The 24,982-nt window shown below is 41.8% G+C and overlaps 1 protein-coding gene across 1 annotated transcript; it reads right to left on the reverse strand.

The window, feature by feature from the left end:
* Positions 1-1,913: 1,913 nt before the first annotated feature.
* Positions 1,914-24,639, reverse strand: LOC108991655 (protein SULFUR DEFICIENCY-INDUCED 1-like). Its single transcript, XM_018965980.2, has 4 exons — positions 24,426-24,639; positions 3,407-3,619; positions 3,155-3,310; positions 1,914-2,511 (listed from the first exon to the last, which is right to left on the reverse strand). The coding sequence occupies exons 1-4, from the start codon at positions 24,633-24,635 to the stop codon at positions 2,083-2,085; spliced, it is 1,008 nt and encodes a 335-aa protein (XP_018821525.1). The 5' UTR covers positions 24,636-24,639; the 3' UTR covers positions 1,914-2,082.
* Between the last annotated feature and the right edge of the window lie 343 nt (positions 24,640-24,982).

Raw genomic sequence — 24,982 nt, forward strand, 5'->3', positions numbered from 1 at the left:
GTTGAAACGTTGTATGGTTGACATACACGTGACTAAGTTCTTCAGATGAAAACTGTACTCCAATCCCTCACCAAAGGGACTTCTTCCATGGAGGAGTATCTCCACAACGCCTAGTCTCTGGCTCTTGCCCTGAGAGGTGCTAGAAATTAAACCTTTAGATGATGATATGATTTCATCATCTCTATTTTAAGAGGTTTGGGTTCTAAGTTTGACCCAATTGTTGCAGCCATCAACCCATTTTAATAACAAACAGAGAACTCGATTAAACGTAGGAATATTTAGTTTTATTAATCTTTGATCGGAACATCAACCAACAGGAAAAGATTGGCTATCATCTCTTGTAATATTGTTGCCTACATTTATTCTTTTTATAAAGTAAATAAACGTAATCAAATACCATGTCGATCGTCATGTACTGTAAAATTCTGCATTTTCAGAACATCAAGTTATCAACCCCATCAGTACAAACACTACATTGGTTCTATCTTTATCCATTAGGCTGCTGTGTCTTAACTGTGTATTTTCATCATCTTTTATAGTATAGGTTTACAACTTTATAATAAAAACGTAACACAACTTCGGGATTTCCAGGAAGAAGATTATTAGAAACTCCTAGCACTTAAATCTTATTACATGCAAGATATTATGTAATTAAAATATTTAAGGTAGAGACACCTTAAATGAATGTTTTTTTACCACAAAAACTCTAAGTACAATCACTTTTGCATACTCCCTTGTGCATTCTACTAATGTGATTGGCTGCGTCACTTTTTTTAATATAAAATAATTACTTTGGCCAATCACATCAATGAAGTGCGTAAAGAATAAGCAAAAGTGATTGTATATAGCAAAACTCTTTTTACAATTCTACTTGTAAACTACGGTACAACATTTGGCCGAGACCGTGGCCGGCCAATCATTTGACACTACATTTTGTTGTTTTGAGTTGGTTGATAGAAAGACCTAGAATACTTCAGCCAACTTGAGTCGACAATGGCTGAAGTACTCATTTGTGGCTGTGAAGGAATGTGGGAACCACGCGCCAAGGGTGTTCGGGTGGTCGGGGTGGGTCAGTTATTTTTTAAACAGGCATAATGCACACAATGATGTGGCACATTGCTAGTGTATAACATCTCCCCCTATTTCTTTTTATCTTTCTTTCTCCCCCTCCCCTCGTGCTCGCCACCCCTGCCCTCTCCCTGTGCCCTCTCTCCGTGCCGGCCATGGTGGTCGACGACCACCTCAGGTTGGGCAGAAGACGCCAGTGGTCCAAGTGGCACCCCCGGCGTCGAGCTCACGACAGCTCGCCGTGCATGTTGGTGCACATTTCGCACTCTGTGTGCGTGGCTGCCGCTAGGTGATTGGGGTGGTCAAGATCTGAGCTGACGGCTTGCGTGGTCAATGGTCGCCATCCTTTGACCATCTATGGTGGTCGAGAACCACCCCGGTGAGATAGAGAGAGAAAGGGGGAGGAGGGGATAGGCACGGTGAGAGGGGGGAGAAAGAGAGAGGAAAAAGAAAAAGAAAAAAGAAAGAATGGAGACGTGATACACTAGCAGTGTGACACATTAGTGTGTGAGATCCATTTGTGTCTTTATCAACCCTCATATATTTTTGTTTCCTACGCATCAGTGCCGTCACACAACCTCTTCTAGTTCAGTTTGGTGTTTAGAAATTTGTAACTAGCACACTAATTTCGAAAAATATTTATCCCAAGGTCAAATTACATCTGTCCATTTGAAAACTTCAAAGTGGGAGGCGCCATTAATTAATAAAGGCAGATTTTCTCAACTGCCTAAATAATCAAGATTTCAGTCATGATTATCAGAATTCTTCATCTTATCAGATTTTCTATATATATTGCTTTCTTACTTGGAAGAAAAGCCAATTTAGTTGAAACCCAAAACAGGTAATTGGTTTCCCAAACAACTCCTGTGTGGAGAATAATAACATTGTACAGAACAAGCCTCATACATGGTCTTTCTTTCGGCCCATTTATTTTCAGTAGAACCTTATACTATCACGCCCGCCCCCCCGGCCAGAAACCCCCATATGAACAAGTAAAAAAGAAACAAATATTATCTAAAATGCCAGCTGATCATTCCTAAAGGGAGAGATCTCTTCAAAGATGGGCAGTCTCTTTGGTCTCAATGGACCCCATTCATTCATCAACTGATCAAGTCCCTTAACAAAATCATCATCAAGGCCTGGTACTATATGATCATCTGATGATGACTCCATTAATGGTTGTGAAGGGTGCCATCTGGATTTAAGCTCCATTATCAGTTCCTGGGCTCGTTTCCTCGGCTTGCACTCATCTGAACCCGGAAGTCTACCTTGCAATACATCTTGAATAATAGGAAATGCTTCATCATATCGAGCCTGTTTGATCAGGCAAAATACCAAATTACAGGCCTTATTGGCGTCTGGATCGATCATCTGTGCTTTCTGGTACACCACCTCTGCCATCATAAAGTTTGATTTCTGCATGTACGCCCAACCCAAATTTCCCTGTCATCATTCAATGTAACTAGTACTTAATGAAAGGCAAAGAAACAATGGTACTTTAGTCGATATGGAAAAATATCAATTCAAGTTCTTGTCTGAATTTGAGGGTCGTAGGAGAGAAATATGAACACTTCCGGAATGAATTATTTTTGTGTTTATCTATCTCTCACTTGAGAAAATGAACTTGAGGCGAACATCCCTGGTAATCAGTACAATGCTTTCATGTACTTCAGATTTGAATGTATATGTATATTGACAAATCAAGTGTTAAACATGCATGGCTAGGAATTTCTGTATATATATACATATATATATATATATATATGTGTGTGTATGTGTGTATATGTGTGTGTGTGAAGGTCATGTATTTATTTATAAACCATGAAAGATACGAGCTATACAAATGCATGGTTGTATAAACGCAAACGAATTTATAAGCTGGTTATATCGGGATCTTTCCTCTTTCAACTATGCCATTAATGCTATATATTAATATCCTGCATATTTTTAAGCATCATATATGTCAAGCTATGATATTCATTAAAGATCTAGCAGTCCAATGAGTTAAAAGTGATCATCAGACACGTTAATGAAGTTATCATGCATGCATGCATGTAATTAATAAATTATTAAGGTGCATGCATACCAATAATCTTGAAGTTTCTTGTTTGATGGAGACTTGGAACTTTTTGCCACGAGAGCGTGCAGTCTTTGTGGGTTTTCCATTGAAGGCCTCTCCTTGGTAGATCAGTCTTAGCTTCCGCTTTAGCAGATCAATCTGCTCCTCTATTTTCCCACACTTCTGCATTATTAATACATACATAGAAAACCATGCTCGATCAATGATAGTGATATGTGCTGTGCATGCATACATACAATATTACATACATTCATATACCTTGTATAGATCAATGAGAACGTTATCGAGGGATTCCTGGGCTTGTTTGGGGCAACGGCCTCTGAAAGACTTTATCGCTTCAATGGCTTCTTCAGTTCTATCAAGTTGCTTCATCACTACAGCCATGTCCTTTAGGGCACTCTCCACTCTATCTCCTTCATTTATTGCCTTCCAAAACAATACTATGGCTGCTTCTGGATCCTTTTCGACTAGCTGATCATGATCAAATTGCCATGCCAATTGAAGCAAATAATTAATTAACCAATATTATTTAATTAATTAGCTAGCTAGTGATGATCATGTTAATTTCTAATCAGTTTATTAATTTTAACGAATAAATATCATGACTACTTCTATGTTTAGCATAAATATATGTTGTTTAAATAGATGGGGGGAGAGGAAACCCAATATAAAATAAGAAGTGTTACAACCACTAAGATATCTCTCAAAATTAAACTGATAAATTAATATCATGCGTCATGACTTCTTATGATATATTAGATCATGGTGTAAAGAGACACTTTACACAATGTTGATATTGTAGAATTTGATTTATAGGAGGAGTTCAAATCATGTCACATCAACAATACCGTGGATAGTGCGTCTTCCACACCGGTTTGAAAATATAAATTTTATTTATGCTCAGCAAGTGTGATTAGCTAATTTTCCTATAAAACATGCAAATAATATCAGTGATCAAAAGAATTTTTATTCTTTCTTGTTCCAATATTTCCAAGTATTTGCAAGTGTTGATATTGGAAATATGTTCTCTTGCGGGCTGAGGTTACCCTTCCCTTGTCTTGTTCGCGACCTATTGGATCGCCTCACATTGGCCCCCTCTCAACTCCACCCAAATGCTTGGAGGATTTTGATGTGTTGCTGCATCCTCTGGCAGCCATCTTTGTTGGAGTCAAATTCGGAGCACATTGACCTTACTGGTCGCGAGTTTCTCCTGACTTATAACCTCATAAAGTATAAAGGGAATATTTGCAGTTTCAGGGCGATACACGCCCTTGTTTCTTTGGAACCACGCTATCGCAAAGTCAAGGATTGGACTCCCAAGATTTTCTTCGTGTCTGGCTATGGATGAGAATTTCCGATTGGGCAGGTGAACCTCCACGAGTTCCTCGTTTGGGCCATATGGGGGTGGTTCCTGAAGACAAAGCGGTATGGCCGAAGTCCTCTCCCGAGGAGTTGCGTCGTATTGCTTAGTCCGAGAATGAGTACAAAATCACCCAGTCGATGTCCTCTCAAAGGCTCTCCTTGGGGAGGAAAACATAAGGGCCTTCTTGCCTCCTCTCTGCCACACCGTTTTCGATGACCACATCAGTCCCATCCAGCCCAGAGCCACTCTGGCTCGAAAGCGTTAAGTGAGCTCCCCTTTCGTAGGCAAAGGGAAGAAAGTTTGCATGGAGGCTGCTAGGGTCGACAACAGCCCAGTTGTGCCTCTCCCACAGCCGACTCCATCTATCCATCAATTGAATCCAGCAAGGAGCCAGGGAGGAAAAGGCCCTACCATCCCGGAGGCACCGGCCGTTCCTCCTTCTGCAAATGCTTTGACCAATGAGCCCATCACGGTTGTCGTCCTAGCAGTGCTGGCCAGCTCCTCTTCTGTCAACACTGGTGGAGCCTCCTCCCAAGGTGAACGTGGAGATGATCCCCTCCTCCCCATCCACAGCATAGTCTGCCATTGAAGGTCAAGTTTTCTAGTGTGCTGCTGAGGATTACATAGGGGGTTCCAGTCCAGGTGTGGAGAAGATGTCTTCCTTTGAGCCCTTCCACACCCAGCTGGCACCAGAGGGCCTTGCTCTTGCCACAGCCGCTGTTGAGATCCCAGTGGCCTCAACTAAGAAGCCTGTCGGAAGAACCTCTGGAGGGGAATGGGTGGAGCCAAAGTTAGTTGTGGTCTGTGACCTTGCCGCGGAAAAGACTCACACCACTTGTCACATTAGGGTTACAAAAAGAATCTTTGGTAAGTTAAAGGTTACCTAGGGAAGGGGCACTAGAAGATGAAGAATCATCATGGGATTTTGAGAAGGAAGTGGAAGGCTAGGGCAAGGCACATGCCTATGCCATGTGTCATTCATGCAAAGCTTCACTTTTGGAATATGAAGAGACTTGGTGATTGTTTTACCTTTCTACCCTAAGATACATTGCATCTAAACGAAAATGGAATGGGCTTAGAGGACAAAGGGTTCGGCCAAGGCAAGGGCCACACGCCACAAGCAAGCCTTTTCACCTTCCCAAGGCAATCCAATGATTTAGAAGGGGAAGAGGCATTCGGCTAGAAGGAAGAAGGAGAGTACATTTGTCGTTCAAACAATGGATCACAAGCAACCAATGAGAGATTGGGGAAAGTACTATGAAAAGGAAAGAGAGACACATGCCCAAGGGTTCTTCTTTCTTTGCCATTTTCGAAATTGCTCATGCTCTCATCTTCTCCATACCACTTCATACAAACACTTGAAGATTTCTCACTTTCTCTCACTTTCCTTTCAATCAAACAAGAGAAACCACTCTTCTCTACACTCATGAGAGGACCACGACAGTAGCAAGGTGGAAACCATGGTGAGGATCTTGTATATTTTTCTATTTTCTCTTCACACGATTCACACCTAACTCAAGGAGATGATGAAATCTCCAAAGAGTTCTAGATTCTTGTAAAGTACACACGAGTTTAAGGTTATTTCATTTTGAAGTAACCTAGGGTTTTCCAAGAAAGGAGAGGGAGCCCAGGCTTTGAGGGCTTAGATCCTCCACACAATCGGCCACCCACATGAACTACACACACGTTCAAGAGTCAGCCATGAGTCACACAAAATTTGACGGGTTTCATGTTTAAGAACCCTAGAATCGAATGGTTTTGAAGTTTCCAAGAACGAGTGACAACCCTAAAAACCTCACACACTAATGCACACGGATTTGGGTTTTGAAACCCTTGTTTTAACGAGTTGTACATCCGATTTATAGCTTGCTTGTTGTTTTCCCGAAAGATTTTTGTAAGTATACACTCAACTTAGTTTGGTTAACATATGTAGGGCTGTACAGGAACCGCCGGAACCGACCGTGAACCGATCAGACCGACCGCCGGAGCACAGAACCGGCCGGAACCGGCAAAGAACCGGTCGGCGGTCGAGAGAAATGGAAGGAAAACCGATATCGGCGGTTCGGCGTCGGTTTGAACCCCTGGAAAACCGCTGAACCGGCCGATCCGGTCTATTTATATATTTTTTTTAATATATGTATATAAAACGGCGCCGTTTCACTTATTATAAGTGAAACGGCGCCGTTTTAAAGCTTGAAAGTTAAAAAAAAAATTAAAATAGAACGGCACCGTTTGGCTTAAAAGCCAAACGGCGCCGTTTTAAGATGAATTAATAACCCCCCCAAGCCCCTCTTCTTCTTCCCCGCGTCATCTTCTTTCTCTCTACCCTCTGCAACTCTCTTCTTCTTCCATGGCAGCGACGGCGAGACAGTTCTTCACTCTTCCTCAGTTCCTCCTCCTTCACAGAAGACGCCGACGGTGGACCGAAGACCGCACCGACGCACGTCGAGACCGATATGATCGGTTTTTTATCCCCAAACCATCGGTTTCGGCCGGTTCAACCGACCCATAGCAGACGTCGGTGGTGTCTTGGTTTTGCACCGAAACCGACACCGAACCCATCGGTGTACAGCCCTAAACATATGTATTTATTTGTATAAATCTTTCCATGTTATTGTTACCTTTGATTGTTAATCTATGTTTTGCTTGGTTGAATATATTCTTTTGACTTCGTATAAGATCATGAAAGAGGTTATTTGTTTCGAATCTATGTTGAAAAAAACATGAATCTCATGCATATGTTTTGGTTTTGCTTAAGGTTATGTAGATTTTTCACATATTATCATGATTCGGCTATTGTGATGTCATGTGTTTTGGATTTTTGAAATGTTGCCACGATCTCATGTTTGTTTCACCCTTACCATGATTCTTATCTAATATGCTTCAAGTTCGAAAGATGTTAAAGTGAAATTTCTCTACGTTACATGCATTTGATGTTTTGGCCAAGTCATGTTCTTCTATGTTCAGGAAGTTGTTTTGATATTTCACATGTCCTATGTTATCATGCCACGATTTGAATATGTAATGTTTGATGAGTTCATGCACGACATCTCATGTGTCACATGTCTAGTGTAAGAAGGAACACGTCTTAAGTCTCATTTCACATGCATTTGGGTAAATGGTCTTTTTAAAAGATAAAGAAAAGTGTCTAAAAATGTTTTATCACGACTCCAAATGGTAGAACTCTTCTGTTCACTCTGGAATGCTTAATAATAGAGTGGTAACCCTTGGGTCAACATAGAACCGTCGGCGAGCCTTGAATGGATCTTTTTGAAAAGGATGTCTGGGCGAGGTAGCACCTAATGCTAGTGGGTGCCATGACTAAGGCTAATAACTCGACGATCGTGTTATAATAAATATGAATAAGACTTATTCACCACGGTGTACGGACCGTTATGATACGTGATGTGTTCACCATGTATTATAAGAACAAGGTAGTGAGCTCACATGATATGAATCACGTGATATGATACGATATGATACGATATGATACGATACGACATACATCACGTGATAGAATAAGATATGAAATGATGTCAAAATAATGTTTTTTTGAAAAGCCCAAAGAATATGTTACATGTCTTTTGTAAAAGGTCAATTGCATAAGTCAAATTTTGGGTCACGTCATGTGTCAAATACATGTTCTTGCATGGATTCCATGGTTTGCCACTTGTATGCTTATGTTAATCATTGTATTTTGTATGTCTACTTGCTGAGAGTTTTCGAATTCTCATTGCGGTAGTTTCCACTACCATTCCCCACCTGGAATGGTAGAAGTTGTGATAGGTACCTTAGACACCATGGAACCATGAACCTAGATGGCTCAATGATAGAGGACAAGTTCACCATGAAGGCTCATCACGACTTTACTGTAGAAATCTTGAAGTACACGACCACGCTTCTCAAAGAAATATTAGCTAGTCTTAGCGAGGCCAAGATTGGTACTATGCTTACCAACCCAACAAAGAACTTAAGATTTTGGTGGAACATGGACCAAGTGTCAAGTTTCCTTAAGCGAGCTTCTGAGACTGTGGTTTAGGCAAAAGAGATAGCAAAGGACTTAGGACTTCTGGCACCTAACCCTCAGAAGTCACATGGGATCTTTTTGTGCTTGACTTAAGATGGAGCTGTAGTAATGAAGAGATTGGAAACTTAAAATGTTTTGTGGTGAAAATACATGACTTAAGGTTTTGCTTTTGTGAAAATAGTTTTTATTTTGGGAGACATGAACATATTCTTCATTTGGGTACTTTTGATATGAAATTTTGTGTTGAAGGCAATGTTTGGGTTATGCATAGTTTTACGATACCATGTGCTAAGGCAATTGGTTTAAGCGTTGCCTAGTTTCACATGAACCTTATATTTTCTATTGCATTAATTATTGCATACTGCTAGTATGCCTAGGAGCATTGCATATAATATGTCATATACAGAGGTATATAGCCATGTGTTGCATGTCCCAGTGTTTAGTCGCCGTCCAATTCAAGTAGGGGTTGGGGAGCCATAGCACATGGTATCAGAGCAACTACGTATCTGGGTAAACCCACGCATTGTCCTAGAAATACATGGTACCACTCAACTAGGTTTGAGATCTGTTGTTATAGGCTTGGATCTTATAGCTATAAGCTTGAATCTTGGAGGAGGTAGAAGTAGAAGGAAAGTACGCGTGTAGAATAGTGAATGCCAGTTGAAGAAAATATCCTGTCTCTAATAAGAAGGCTAACCCATGCTAGTTTTTGTACGTTTCAAGAGAAAGAAAGAACTATGGTACGAAACCGACGTGAGGATACTTCTCTGAGACGTTGAGCCCAAGAGGCTAGAAACCCTCCACTGGAAGGAGGACAGGCAATTACGGAAGCTAGTCGCCAAATGACTGAGGTAGTGCGCAGTTAGATAACGCAAGTGCAGAATGTTAGGCAAGAACCGCCTAGATAAGGAAATCAAGGGTGTTCGTATGAGAAATTTTTAGTTTATAAATACCCTAAATTTATGGGAACAGAAGGACCTTTGAGGGCCAATAAGTGGCTAGTGGACTTGGAGAGAACCTTTAGTATCAATGGATGCAAAGAGGAATAGAAAGTCTTGTATGTTGGACACCTGCTCCATGGAGAAGCCGGTATATGGTGGGACACTAAACAACAGTTGTTAATTCAAGAGTTTGGAGATCTAGCTGCACTCTCATGGGATCGATTTAAGACAAAATTCCATAACCGTTTCATTTAGGAAATCGCCAAGCAGCAGAAAGTGGGGGCTAGGGGCGCCACATGGCAGCTCTTGAGGAGTCACTAAGCCAGTTGCAAGGGGAGAATACCGACTTAAAGGGCAATCGAGACTCTGAGGCCCGCAGCTTGAGTAGTTGGATAAAGACTGCCAATCCCTTTCTGTAGCCTTGAAAGGACGAGAAGATTCATTGGCGGTCGCCCAAGCCGCTTCCTGCCAAATGAAGAGGAGGGCCGGCCAAGCATCCAATGATTTAAAGGGAGTTCAGAAAAGGTTGGCCGCCCAGATGGGGGTCATTGAAGATCTATGAAGCGACCGATCTCAAGTTCAAGAGGTTGTTCTTCGCTTAGCAGGGCAGTTGAGGTCGGCTGTGTTCGTCTGCGACCAAGCTTGTTCGTAAGGATACCTTGATGGCCTCAATAGGATGTGGGACCACATTCTGGAGAACCCTTAGGCAGACTTAGGAGCCCTAAAGGCACACTTAAGAGCCATTGACCCCTGACCTCCCTTCAGAACTTGACACGCTCGAGCATGTCTGCACCTTGGGCACATACATGATTCCTGACACCTTCTCTTCCGATTCTGGAGCTCCCGACCCAGATCCTAATGCACCTGCGCCAGACCCCAATGATCCTGAGCAAAACCTTGATGCTCCCACACCTTAGTTGATGGGCATCAACATGGACCTAGTCTTAAAGATCCTTTACAAGTTCCAGATGAGCCAATTACAAGATCAAGAGCTAAGAAGATCAAGGAAGCAATGCAAGGAGTTGTGCAATCCACTTGGGATGAAACTAGCAAGGACCCAACACAAAAGATGGGCTTTAAAGAAGAAGAACCTGTTTTGATCTACTTGATACAAGTTGTGGAAGAAATGATTTAGAGTTATTGTTTGGGCCTATTGTTATTGAAGGCTTTCAATTTTTTTAAATAATTTAAAGGATTTATTTTCTTAGTTTAGAATAATTGGACTTGAGGATGTTTGGCCCACATATGTTTTATTTTGTTGAACTAGGGTTTCAAGAAGTTACTATAGTGCGTCATTTAGGGGTATTTTTAGAAGATTTTGGCTAGGATTTTAATTAGATTTTGGTTTAAATACTCTTTGTAGCCTCATTTTAATTAGTTTATGAAATTTGATGAATTCATTCATTGTGAGTTGAGTTTATCTCATTTTGTTCTTAAATGAACTTTTGAACTTATCAAGAGTAAATCAGAACATTTGTAACATTTTTCCTTATAATTTAGGTTCTTGAGACAGGTTCTTCAATGGGTCTAGATTTTCATATAATCTAGGTTCTTGAAACGAGTTCCTCAACTGGTCTAAATTTTCCATTGGCTAGATTTTAACTTTCTTGGGTGAGTTTTCAAATTGATCGTGGGTTCAAGAGATTCCATTCCCACTGATTCATATCATTTGGTATTCAGAGCTTGGTTTCCAATCAGGTCTGATTCTATCTTTTAATTCTTGCATCTTTAAATTTAATTCTAGGGCTTCATTATTCTAAGACTAAAAAAAAAAGTAGGCTATTGAAATTCTTAGGGTTTTTGGTTTGGCTGAAATTTGCATCATCTAGGGTTTCTTACATCTCTAAGTTTGTCAATTGCTTGAAGTGTCATTCCATCGATTCTCTTTTACTTCATTGTCAATTCTTGTACGTTTGAATTCAAGTGCTTGATTTTCACAATTGAATATTATTGTTTGTGATTGAATTAGAGAAGAGAAAAGAAAAGAAAATGTAACATTTTCAAGGGTCACTACATAATTACAACAAAGAGAAAGAAAGGCATATGTTGATTGAACTTTATTATCAAAGGAGCTGAATACATCTTTCTAGTTTGTATCTTATTTTATAGTTACTCTTTCCCTCGTATAAATTTCTTAAGTCTCGTGTCATTTTATTCTTTCTTTATATCTTGTTCTTATTTCTTGAACCTATTGCTGGTTGGAATAATATAAGATTGTCTTGATTTAGTTCAACTAGTTCTTAAAGAACTTGAACGGGAAAACTATTGAGGTAAAATGTAAGAGAGAGTGAGACTGTTATCTAAAAAAAATCAATTAAGAGTGAAACACGAGCGGAGTGCCATTATTCGAGTGTAAACACGTAAGAGTGTATGTGAAGTTTTTCACTAACATTCTTTTTGTGCAGCACATTACGATGTCTCGTAGGAGTGACTCATCATCACCAAAGGGGATTGCAGATAACTCGTAATTTGTGTTGCAAGTCATGCAACAACAGTTTGAGCGGTTGAACTTGATGTTGGGTGAAGTGAGGGATATGATGGATCATCAAGAAACGATGAATAGAAATATGCAAGATGGGAGAGATAGGAGGCAACGTAAGCCTAGTATTGAGAATGGGTATGAGAATGGGAAGTATGGTGAGGATGAGGAATACCTGATATCTGAAGTTGGATTGGGTAGATATTGAAGAGTTAGGTGTGAAAGAGGACTTAGGGGAAACCCAGGGGGTCGAGATGGAGTAGATAGGAACATTGGGAGCATCAAAATGAAAATAGCATCATTCCAAAGTAGAACTGACCCTGAAACTTATTTAGAGTTGGAGAAAAAGATAGAGTTGAGCTTTGATTGTCATAATTATCCACAGGAGAAGAAAGTGAAGTTGGTGGTAGTTGAGTTCACTGATTATACTATTATTTAATGGGATCAATTAGTGACCAATAAGAGGAGGAATTATGAAAGGCCTGTAAAGACATGGGTAGAGTTGAAAGCTCTCATGAGGCGGAGATTTGTACCTAACCATTACCATAGAGACCTTTACCAGAAATTACAAAATCTTACACAAGGGCCTACGAGTGTGGAGGATTATCATAAGGAGATGGATGTGGAGATGATTCGGGCTAATGTAGAGGAGGACCGGGAGGCCACCATGGCTAGATTTTTTAGTGGTTTGAATAGGAAAATAGCCAATGTAGTTGAATTGCACCATTATGTGAAGATAGAGGACATGGTGCACATGGCTATGAAGGTAGAGAGACAGTTAAAAAGAAAGGGGACAACAAGGTACACTTCGGTTTCTAGCACTCCTTGAAAACCAAAGTGGGATAAGAATTATCAAGCTGTAGCAAAGACAAAGACCGAACCGCCTAAGAGAAAAGATGAGGGAACTAGCAAGAACAAACCCAAGGTAAAAATCCAACCTTCAAGGAATAGAGATATTAAATGTTTCAAGTGTTTGGGTTCAGGGCACATCGTTTCTCAATGTCCAAACAAGTGGGTGATGATTATGCGTGACAATGGGGAGGTGATGACTGAGAGTGTGGATGATAGAATGAGATGCCAAAGTTGGTTGATGCTAGTGATGATGATGGAGTGGAGTACACCGTGACAAGTGAGTCTCTTGTTGCCAGGCGTGCTCTAAATGCATACATTATGATGGATGATGCAAAGCAACTGAGGGAGAACATTTTCCATACTAGATGCCACATCAATAACAAGGTATGTGTATGTAGTATGATCATTGATTGAGGGAGTTGTACTAATGTGGCTAGCACTACTTTAGTTGAAAAATAGAATTTACCTACCTTGAAACACTCTAGACCATACAAGTTGTAGTAGTTGAATGATTGTGGGGACGTTAAGGTGGATAGACAAGTGCTAGTTATTTTTTCAATTAGGAAGTATCAGGATGAGGTGTTTTGTAATGTTGTGCCTATGCATGCTGGCTATATTTTGTTAGGGAGGCCGTTGCAATATGATAGGAGGGTGACCCATAATGGGTTCAAGAACATGTATAGCTTTGTAAAGGAGGGCAAAACAATCAAGCTTGCTCCTTTAACTCTAAGAAAGGTCCATGAGGACTAACTGAAACTGAAAAGTGAGGTTGCTCAAAAAAGAAAAAGTGAAAATGAGAGTGGTCATAAAAGAAAGAGTGGAAGTAAGAGTGATAAAAAAAGAAAGAGTGAAAAATAAATTGAGCAAAAAATAAAGACTGAGAGTGAAATGAGCAAAAAAGAAAGATTGAAAGAGAAAATAGAGAGATGGTTGTGAGTAAAGAAAAAAGAGTGGAGCCACGAGAAAAAAAGAAAGAGAGCCTAGAGAGAGAAAAGAAAGACAAAAGTGAGTTTCTATGCAAATGATAGTGAGGTTAAGAGGGTTTTCTTAGCAGATCGCAATAAGATTTTTCTAGTCTATAAAGAGTCTCATCTTAATCTTGATGAAACTAACTAGTCTCTTCATAGTTTGGTTGTTTCTTTGTTGCAAGAGTTTGAGGATGTATTCCTAGAGGAGATGCCAAATGAGTTGCCACCCATTAGAGGCATTGAGCATCAGATTGATTTTGTACCCGGAGCTGCTATTCCAAACTGACCAGCCTATAGGAGTGATCCAGAGGAGACAAAGGAGCTTCAAAGGCAAGTTGAGAATTTGAAGAACAAGGGGTACGTGGGGGAGAGCTTAAGCCCATGTGCAATACCAGTGCTACTAGTGCCAAAGAAGGATGGGACGTGGAGGATGTGCGTTGATTGTAAGGCGATCAACAATATCACGGTAAAGTATCACTATCCTATAACTAGATTAGATTATATGCTTGATGAACTGCATGACTCATATATTTTCAGTAAAATTAATCTTAAAAGCAGATACCATCAAATTAGAATGAAAGATGGTGATGAATGAAAAAATACTTTTAAGACAAAGTGTGGGCTTTATGAATGGTTGATTATGTCATTTGGACTTACAAATGCGCCTAGTACTTTCATGAGATTAATGAATCATGTCTTACGTGCGTTCATAGGCAAGTGTGTACTTGTATACTTTGATGATATCCTATTATACAACAATGACTTAAATGAACATATTGAGCATTTGAGATATGTATTTGATGTGTTGAGATGTGAAAAGTTGTATGCCAATTTTAAGAACTATACATTTTGCATAGAAAAAGTTATTTTTCTTGGTTATGTTGTTAGTACAAAAGGTATTCAGGTGGACAGAGGGAAAGTTAAGGCTATCAAGGAATGGCCAATGCCTAAGAGCATCACTAAGGGAAGAAGCTTTCATGGCTTAACTAGTTTTTATCAGCATTTTGTTCAAGACTTTAGCACCATTGTTGCACCACTCACTAAAGTAATTAAAAAGAATGTTGGGTTTCATTGGGGGCTGATCAAAAGAATGTTTTTACTACTATTAAAGAAAGGTTGTACTCTGCACCTGTGTTAGCATTACCTGACTTTAACAAATCTTTTGAGATTGAATGTGATGCCTCGAGAATAGGGATTGGAGCTCTTTTGATGCAGGATAGTCGGCCCATAGCATTCTTCAGTGAGAAGCTAAGTGGGGCATCCTTGAAGTACCCTACTTATGACAAAGAGCTTTATGCTCTTGTTCGTGCTTTAGAGACTTGGTAGCACTACCTGTGGCCTAGGGAATTTGTGGTCCACACCGATCATGAATCATTAAAGTATCTTAAGGGTCAATGTAAGTTGAATAATAGGCATGCTCGTTGGATGGAATACATTGATACCTTTCCATATGTCATCCGTTACAAGTAAGGTAAGGAGAACATTGTTGCTAGTGTGTTACCCCGGAGGTATGTCCTTCTTACTTATTTGAGTGCCAAAATGCTTGGGTTTGAATATGTGAAAGACATGTATGCCGATGATGCTGACTTTTCTAATGTATATATGGCATGTGATAAGATGGCAATTGGTAAGTTTTACAAGTATGATGGTTATTTGTTTAAAGAAAGCAAATTTTGTGTGCCACATTATTCTATGCATGAGTGATTAGTGTGTGAAGCACATGGTGGGGGATTAATGGGACACTTTGGTGTCAAGAAAACTTTAGACATTTTGCATGAACATTTCTTTTGGTCTGAGATGAAGAGAGATGTCAATCGCATTTATGGCAGATGCATTACATGTAGAAAGGCCAAATCTAAGGTTTTGCCACATGGGTTGTATACACCCTTACCTGTTCCTAGTGAGCCATAGGTAGACATATCTATGGACTTTGCTTTAGGGCTACGTAGGACAAAAAAGGGTATACATTCTATTTTTGTGGTTGTGGATAGATTTAGTAAGATGACACATTTCATTCCATGCCATAAAACAGATGATGCCACAAACATAGCTGATTTGTTTTTCAGGGAGATAGTGCGACTCCATGGTGTGCCTAGGACTATTGTTTCTAATAGGGATGTTAAATTCCTTAGCTACTTTTGGAAGGTGTTGTGGGGGAAATTGGGTAATAAGCTCTAATTTTTCACTACTTTTTATCCACAGACTGACGGTCAGACTGAAGTAGTTAATAGGATTTTAACTCAGCTTTTATGCATTATTATTCATAAGAATTTAAAAATTTTGGAAGATTGTTTGTCATTTATAGAGTTTGCATATAATATGACCATGCATATAACAACTTCATATTCTTATTTTGAAATTATTTATTGTTTTACTCCACTTACTCTTTTAAATTTGATGCCTTTACCTGTTGATGACAAGAGTAGCTTGGATGGACAAAAGAAGGCGGAGTTAGTGAAGTCATTTCATGAGAGGGTATGACTTTAAATTGCCCAAAAGAATGAGAGGTTTGCTTCCCAAGCCAATAAAAGGGCGAAGGCGCAAAGAAAGATTTCCAACCCATAGACAAACTAAGTTGCAAATTCCAACCCGTTCTAAATTCTTGAGAAAATTAATGACAATGCATATAAAGTGGATCTTCCATATGAGTACAATGTATCTACTACTTTCATTGTTTCTAACCTCTCTCCTTTTGATGTAGGTGAAGATTGAAGGTTGAATCTTTTTGAGGACAGTGGGAATGATGGGGACCAACATGGACCTAATCTTAAAGATCCTTTGCAAGTTCCAGATGTGCCAATTATAAGATCAAGAGCTAAGAAGATCAAGTAAGTAATGTTAGGATTGGTGCAACCCACCTTGGATGAATCTAGCAAGAGCCCAACACACAAGATGGACTTTAAAGAATAAGAACCAGTTTTGATTCATTCGATACAAGTTGTGGAAGACATGACTCAGAGTTATTATTTGAGCCTATTCTTATTGAAGGCTTTCAATTTGTTTAAATCATTTATTTTATTAGTTTAGAATAATTGGGCTTGGGGATGTTTGGCCGACATATGTTTTATTTAGCTGAACTAGAGTTTCAAGAAGATACTATAGTCGAGTTACTGTAGCCGTGATGCTATTCATTCAGGGGTATTTTTGGAATAAAGGGCTTTATTTTGGCTAAGATTTTAATTAGGTTTTGTTATAAATATTCTTGGTAGTCTCATTTTAATTAGTTTATAAAATTTGATGAATTTATTCATTGCGAGTTGAATTTATCTCCTCTTATTCTTAAATGAACTTTTGAACTTATCAAAGACAAATCATAACTTTTGTGGTGTTCTTTCTTATAATTTAGGTTCTTGATCGAGACAAGTTCTTGAAACGAGTTCCTCAACCGGTCTAAATTTTCCATTGGCTTGATTTTGACTTTCTTGGAAAAGTTTTCAAATTGATTGTGAGTTCAACAGATTCCATTCTCCGGGGTTCATATCATTAATTTTTGTTCATGTTGCTCTGTTTGTAAAGGTAGACACATTATTTCCTTTTCTTGTAGGAAATTCTGATTAAGTATCTTTAGATGTCCATGTGGCCATTTGCTCGCGCTTTTTATACGTTTAACTTGTCAATAAAATTGTCTTTCTTCCTTTGCCATTTGCTATGTTCCTTTACAAATTGTCTTTCTTCCATTTGCCATTTGGCAGGCCTGATGCGAGGGATAAGTCAAATTCGGAGGGACGTTGCCCCTCAGCCTTCTTCTTGGAGTTGTAGACCGAGGCAAAGGGTGGGGCAAGTCTGTGGGAACATGGTGCTTGGCTCCCCTGATCTTCTCGTTGACCTCGTAAACTGACAAGTTCATGGAGACATGGTAATGCCTGGAATCACGGCTATCTGGAGGGTTTTGAGAGAGTGAGAGATTACGTGTTCCTAAATCCCTAAACCAATTTAAGGGTATTGAAAGTGTAAGTACTTCCTCCAAACCCGACGGCGCTAGAGCTGGGGGCTTCGATAGGGAATGAGCTGATGCCAAGCGCACTCTCAGGCAACCCCACCAGTACCTACTCTGCCAGCTGATCATTCCCCTCCTTGTATCGACGTATTTATTAGGTTGTGGAGAGAACGGGCATATATTCCCCGAAGGGCGTGACCCGCCACGTTGTTGATGAGTCGTCTTGCTCTGGCTTTTCATTTGGTGGAGGAGGAGTTTGAAATTGACTACGAGGCACTATTTTTCTGGTGTTCCGTCGTTGGAGATGGCGTTATGCTGGGTAGTCAGAAGACTAAACCCGCTCTCCATTAGGGGAGGGGTTGGGACGCCTTAGGTCAAGCCCACCCCTTTAGTCCCTTCGAGGAGGTAGTTTGCCGAACATACTGTATATTGTTGGACAAAATAAATAAGTTAGTATAATTCATCCTCTAGGTGCAAAATTTGTAAACCTGGGTTGTTTTGTCAGAGATGTGAGGCGTTAGCTGCTTGGCATCCCATTTGGTGGAGATGGAGCGAGGCAAGGAGTCTGAGGCGTCACTCGTTTGGCATTCCGTTGTTGGAGATGGCGTAGTGTTGGGTAGTCAAAGGACTAAACCCGCTCTCTATCTGGGTAAGGATCGGGATGCCTTAGGGCAAGCCAGCCACTTTGGTCCCCCAAGAAGGTAATTTGTCTGATGGCTGAGAACCTGGTCTGCCCTTTGCCATGAGGCGAGTGGGGATGTCTAATGTACCGCTAGACAAAATAAATAAGTTAGTAAAATTCATCTTCTATCTATGAGTGCAAAATTTGTAAACTTGGGTTGTTTTGTGGGAGACGTGAGGCATTAGTCGTTTGGCGTCCCGTTTGGTGGAGAAAGAGCGAGGCAAGAAGTTCGAGGCGTTGCTCATTTGGCGTTCCATTGTTGGAGATAGCGTTATGTCGAGTAGTCGAAAGACTAAACCCATTCTTCATCGTGGGAGGGTTCGGGATGCCTTAGGCAAAGTGCGCCCCTTTGTTCCCCTGAGGAGGATTTTTCGGATGGCTAAGAAGCCGGTCTATTCTTCGCGGTGTGAGGGTGGGTAAGTTGTCGGACATTTTGAGACTAGACCCGCTCCCACCCATTGACATCACAGAGAATGTAAGTGTTGGTTCAAGCTAATGCTAATCCCACTCTTCGTCGTGGTAGAGGTCGGGGTAAGTTATCGTGCAGTCGAGGGGCTGGGTCCGCTCTCCTTAGCAGGAGGGACGAGATGGCCTTAAGGTGCATCTCGCCCTCTGCCTCCCGCAAGGAGATAAGCTACCGAGCAATTTGGGACTGGACTCGCTCCCGCCTGTTGACGTCTACGGGGAAGGTAAGTGTCGGGTAGCCAAAGGCTGGACTACTCTCTGCTGAGAGATGGATAAAGCAGCCTTAGGCATAACTCATCCCTTTTGTACCTCGTGGGGAGGTAAGTGTCAAACGGCTGAGCAGCCGGTCCGCTCTTCACCGTGAGGCGGGGTAAGTTGTTTGGGGAGCCTCAAAGTTGGACCCACTCTCCCCACGAGGGTGGTTGGGCCGCCTGCCCACCTTTTAGCCCTAATGGGGAGGTAGGTAGCCGGGCAGTTTGGGACTGGACCCGCTCCCACTCATTGACACCACAGGGAATTTAAGTGTTGGGTCAGGCTGGTGTTGATCCTGCTATTTGTCGTAGCGGAGGTTGGGGTAAGTTGTCGGGCAACCGAGGGGTTGGACCCACTCTTTGTCACTGGAGGTAAGTTACCTGACAGTTTGGGACTGGACCTGCTCTCACCTATTGACGCTCACGAGGAAGGTAAGTGTCGGGCAACCGAGCGCTGGCCCGCTCTTCACCACGAGAACGATAAAGTAACTCGTCCCTTTGGTATCTCACGAGGAGGTAAGTGTCATCGATGGAGATTCCATTGATGGAGATACGTCTGTAGAGGTTAGGTTGATAGAGATTACGTTGATGAATATTTGTTGATAGAGATTACGTTGATGGAGATTGTGTTGATGGAGATTACGTTGATGGAGTAAGGAGTCTAGATAGGCGAGACACATTTTATCCCTGAAAAAAACCACATTCTCATTAATGGGATTTACACTATCAACATGGTAATATAAATTACAAGTCATAAGGCTCTTTCAGAGTAAAACTCCCACAGACGCTCGACGTCCTGTGGGCGTGGACCATGTGCACCCCGCCGTCCCTTGGTTTCAATTCTTGGGCGTAACACGCCCATGCTAGGACCTTTTCTCCTCGAATTTCTCCCATCCTCTGAGAGGTTGGGAACTTTATCTTCAAGTGATTGGTCGATGTTACCGCCTTTAAGTTGTTGAATGTGGGTCTACCGATTATGGTGTTGTATGACAAAGGAGCCTTCACCACTAGGAATTTGACCATTACAGAGGCTGTCAAGGGGGGCTGCCTGCCAAGACAGATAGTGTGATGGTTCCAATCAGCTAGACCATGTCCATAGTGAAACCCTTTAGTGGCATGGGGGTTGGTTTAAGTCGGGAGGCATCTATCCCTATTTGTGTAAAGGCTTCCCATAATAAGATGTTTGCTGAGTTGCTGTTGTTGATAAGGATTCTGGCTACGTTTGGGTAGCGAAGATATCTCAACACTTTCCAAGTATTCTCATACAGAAGAAAATACTTCACATGCCAAACACAGTGAACCATCTTCGTACCAAGGTCTCTCCAAAGTGTCTCCACTGTGTTTCTGAGCCGAGAGTTCACTGCTAGTGTGTGAATGCCAGTGTGCAACGGAGAGGGAGAGGGAGGTTCGTGGTGGCTGGGTCTGCGAGAGGTGGTGGAGGTGCGGTGGTCTGGGTGGCCGTATACAGCGGCGCAAGTGGAGAGAAATGAGTTTCACCCATTTCGGTTGGGTTTCCGCAAGGGGAGAGAGTTGCGCGTGGGGGAGATTAGTGGTGGTTGGCTTGGTCGCCGGCGTGAGGGGGAGTCACCGGTGGTGGCGGTGAGGCTGGGTGGCGGCGTACAGCGGCGCAAGTGGAGAGAAATGGGTTTCACCCATTTCGATTGGGTTACCGCAGGGGAGAGAGAGAGTTGCGCGTGGAGGAGATCGGTGGTAGCTGGCTTGGTCGTCGGCGTGAGGGGGAGTCGCCGATGGTGGCTGTGAGGCTGGGCAGCGCACGGCGGTGCCGAGCTGGACTAAAGGAGAATTGGGCATGGGGGAGAATCGGGCCAAGGAGAGGGAAAGAGAGAGAGAGAGAGAGAGAGAGAGAGAGAGAGAGTGAGTGAGTGAGTGAGAGTGAGGAAAGAAAAAAAATCACTATAATATTTATCACTATCTATTATATATAAAAAATAAATAAAATCACTAAAATATTTATCACTATTATATATAAATAAAATCATCATTAAAAAAAATCAATCATTGATGAGACCCATACATTTTTCAATTATCTATCCAAAAGTCAAAGATTCAACATACTTCATACATCCAAATAACTCAAAATACTCTCAATGGGACCCACAAACCCACTTCAATCTCTACTCATAACTATTCATAAACATTCTCAACACTTCTCAGGTATTCTCACCACCTAAACATAGCCTAGTGGTGAAGTTGGTGACCAGAATAGTTACTACTAGGGCTTCGTTGTGCGGCATCGTCCTCTCCAAAGGAAATGATGGGGGCCGGATCGTTTCTTTTGCACTTGGTGGGACGACACTCTACTGAATACACTTATTGGTATCTCTTGCTAGCTTGGCCTGTGCCTTTCGCCCGGATGAGGTTACACCCCCGTCGGCGAACCCCTCATGCGATGGTTCTGATTTCTCCCAACAGTGGCCCTTCTTGATGTGGTGCACAGGGACGATTGCATTGGGGTCCCTACACAGTCACCTTTTGCCTTGGGCTCCCTTCCCTCTTTGGCCTTCTAACTCTCTTCGCACTTCTTTCCTGGGATCTCTGCCTCCACTCCCGCTTTGGCCTCCGAGTGGGAGGGTACCACGGTCTTGGCCGCCTAGCCTCTTCTCTTCCCTCTTTCAATGAAAGGCAATCTTTGGTGTTATAAGTGGGGGACTGGTGGTAGGTGTAATAGCAACAGTTGGTGCCCTTGTAATCGTCTTCTTGGGCAGGTTGGTAGTGGTCTTTCTAAATGGCGAGCGCCAGTCATTCAAATCGAATCCACAAGCCCTTCATAGGGGCTTCTTCTCTCCTGTTGTTGTGCAGCCCTTTCTCCAGCTTCTCGCGAGCATTGTCCCTTGTTGGAGACTTCCCTTTCTTCTCCGCTTGTTCCAGTTCTTTCCTCCTCGGCTCAGTCAAGGCCTAAAACGTGTCCTCGACATTGATATAGTTGTCGACTTGATCCATGAATTCTCGTAGTGTGGCGAGAGTTCTCCTCACCAATTCTACCATGAACTTGGATCGGGGCCACACTCCTCCCAGGAGCGCTGCCAAAGTTATATTCTTGTCCTGGTCATTCATAGTCATTCGTTCTTTGTTGAACCTAGATATTTATGCCTTCTACTTCTCGTCTTCCCTCTGCTTGATGGTGAGGAGGTACGCTGTGAGGTGTCTCCTTCTCCAGATCTCCATAAATTGTGTGAGGAACAGGCGGGCCACCTTCCCAAAGCCGTCTATGGACCCTGGTGCCAAAGACCCAAACCATACTCTCGCTAGCCCGCTCAAGGTCAGTGAGAAAGCCCTGCAGGCCACTTCTTCCGGGAAACCATGCAGAGTCATGTGGGCTCTAAAGGTTTCCAAGTGTTCAAGGAGATCTCTAGTCCCATCATACATGTCCATAAGGGGCACTCGGAACTTTGGTGGTAGGGGCACAGCCATCACCTCCTTGAGGTAGGATAGGCCCGTACTGGTGAGCAATTAGTCTACTGATGACGATGTGCCCATCTTCCTTGTCATCTCTTCGTACTTCCTTTGAGGTTACGCAGCTCGTCCTACATGTTTTTCCTTTCTTCCTTTGTGTCACATCTTTTTCTTGCGTTCTCGAATCCCTCGTGCTCGTTGTTGCTTAGTTATGCTTCATTTTCTGGCTCATTGGTGGCTACTTTGAGCATCTCATTCTCCTTTCCAGAGGGTCTCCACCTCGATAGTTAGTTTTCCTACCAGTTATTCCATTGCGGCGAGCTTTGCTTCCATGTTTGTCGACATCACTTCTTCTTGTCCCCGAATTGTCTGAGAACGGGTTGTCTCAAGCATACGTAGGACACGTGAAGTTTATCGAGATCCCACAGACGACACCACTGTTAACGTCGTGTTTCGCACGCCTTTGGGTCGGGTTCCAACAACTCAGGTCTTTGGGCTTTAATTTGCATACTTAAGCAAACACGAAGAATGGGGGTCCTTGGTGGTGGCCATGGAGTCTCTTATACCAAAGTCAGGATATCTCCTTAATTGTTTGTGCGCAAGTTTAGAGGGATCAAAGAGAGTTTTTCGTACTTGGGGATCGATTAACTTTTATACTAGGTTTCGGGTGGGGACAACCTATGTCATTTCTGCTGTTCATTTGTCAGAATCCTTTAATGCGACTTGCTTCTAGGGCGGAGTCATTAATGCGGCATGGAGTGCTAGTAGTGATGCCATTAATGCGACATGGCTTCCTGACTCACTTTATCCTGCGGAAGTTCCTTGTTAAGCCTCTCCATGCTTGCTGTCAGGAAATCGAGGATTCTCCATATTTCCTGTCTACCTGCCTGTGTAGGTTCTAGAGGGCAAGGTGTCATCGGGATGGTATTAGGGCGGCAAGTCTCATCTACCCCTACCGTCCGCTTTCTCTATGCATGGGTTACTTCGGGGGTGGGTTTTACTCATGGGCCGAGTACTCTGCAGAAGCTCACTGACTCCTTTGGAGGAGGGTTGTTGGCCTAGATTGGACTTGGCCGGGTTTCCTGACTTACTTCCCCAGTGGTCCCTCGTGGGCTTGCTTTAAGGGCCGATAGGGGGAGAAACTCCCCTACAAGACCAATACTAAGCATAAAATGACAGTGAAAGAGGAAGGTTTCACAAAATGAAAGGACTGGCCAGTACTGTAGTTTATCCTTAAAAACACCTTCCTGATCAAAACACCTTCCTAATCATGATCAACTCTGATTTATGAATTCCATATTGTAGAATTATCCTTAAAAACTAAGAGGATCTGATCTTCAAAGAATAGATCTGATGTTGATCATCTCAGGAATCCAAGCTAGGTTTATGTAATACAATGACTAGAAAGTAGAAACCAGAAGATCACTATTCTAATTGTTGGTTTGCATAATTATATCTATGTCCATAATCCGTACTATATTTAATATATATACCGATGGAGATTAACTTGATTAGATCTTTCTACTTGTTCTGGGAAAGTTTTGGGAATTAAAGGTCAACTGTTCAAGCTAATTTTGCCAATTACTTCATAAATCTTATATATATTGCGTAGCAAAACTTATAGATATAGATATAGATATATATATATATATATATATATATATATATATATATATATAAATCATATCAAAGGCAGGCTCATGATGAAGTAAGAAGTAATCTGAAGGTCTTGTTATAACATTGATTAATTACTTGCCGTTTCTAGCTAACATTGATCTTTTAGTACTAGGAAACCGGAAACCATTAATGTGCACATTTAGTACTCTTTTTGCTGATCAGAAAGCCAAAAAGAATAATGGGTTGGACGAAAGAGAATGAAATTGGGAAGCACAGATCACCTGGGTATGCTTCGCTTTAACATAAGGACTATCGCCACATGGAACCTTGTGTATGATATGATACAAACTGCCTCTCTCTTTTTGCCCTTTTGAGCTCTTCTTTGAACTTCCTTCCATGTTATTTCTCTGCGTATGTACTGTGTGCGCGTTTCTTTCACAGACACCAATCGTAAAGAAGAGAGAGATGAACAAAGGTGGTTTGGTACTCATAGAAAGGGAGACAAAGGACAGAGGGAAGCCCATATGTATAGAGCTGTGGGTGAATATTAGGTGTTGAAAACATGAATCTGGACCACGGTTGTGTCTATGTTCCTCCACGTAGGTTTCAGCTCAACTAACAGCCAATCAACTGCTCTGATATCCGTCTGTTGGTACGTGTCTCTCAATGATTCAACCTTCGCATGATACTGAGCCTCCTCCTGTATGATATGAATCGGTCTTTCTATATATATATATATATATGTCACCGCCCACCAATTATTCAGTCCTATTGGCTTCTATATTTGGTCAAACTTTATCCTCACAATTTGATCTATTATCTCCTTGAATGAAGAGAT

This window comes from Juglans regia, chromosome 10, assembly GCF_001411555.2.
Source record: "Juglans regia cultivar Chandler chromosome 10, Walnut 2.0, whole genome shotgun sequence".
In the NCBI taxonomy this organism is placed as follows: domain Eukaryota; kingdom Viridiplantae; phylum Streptophyta; class Magnoliopsida; order Fagales; family Juglandaceae; genus Juglans; species Juglans regia.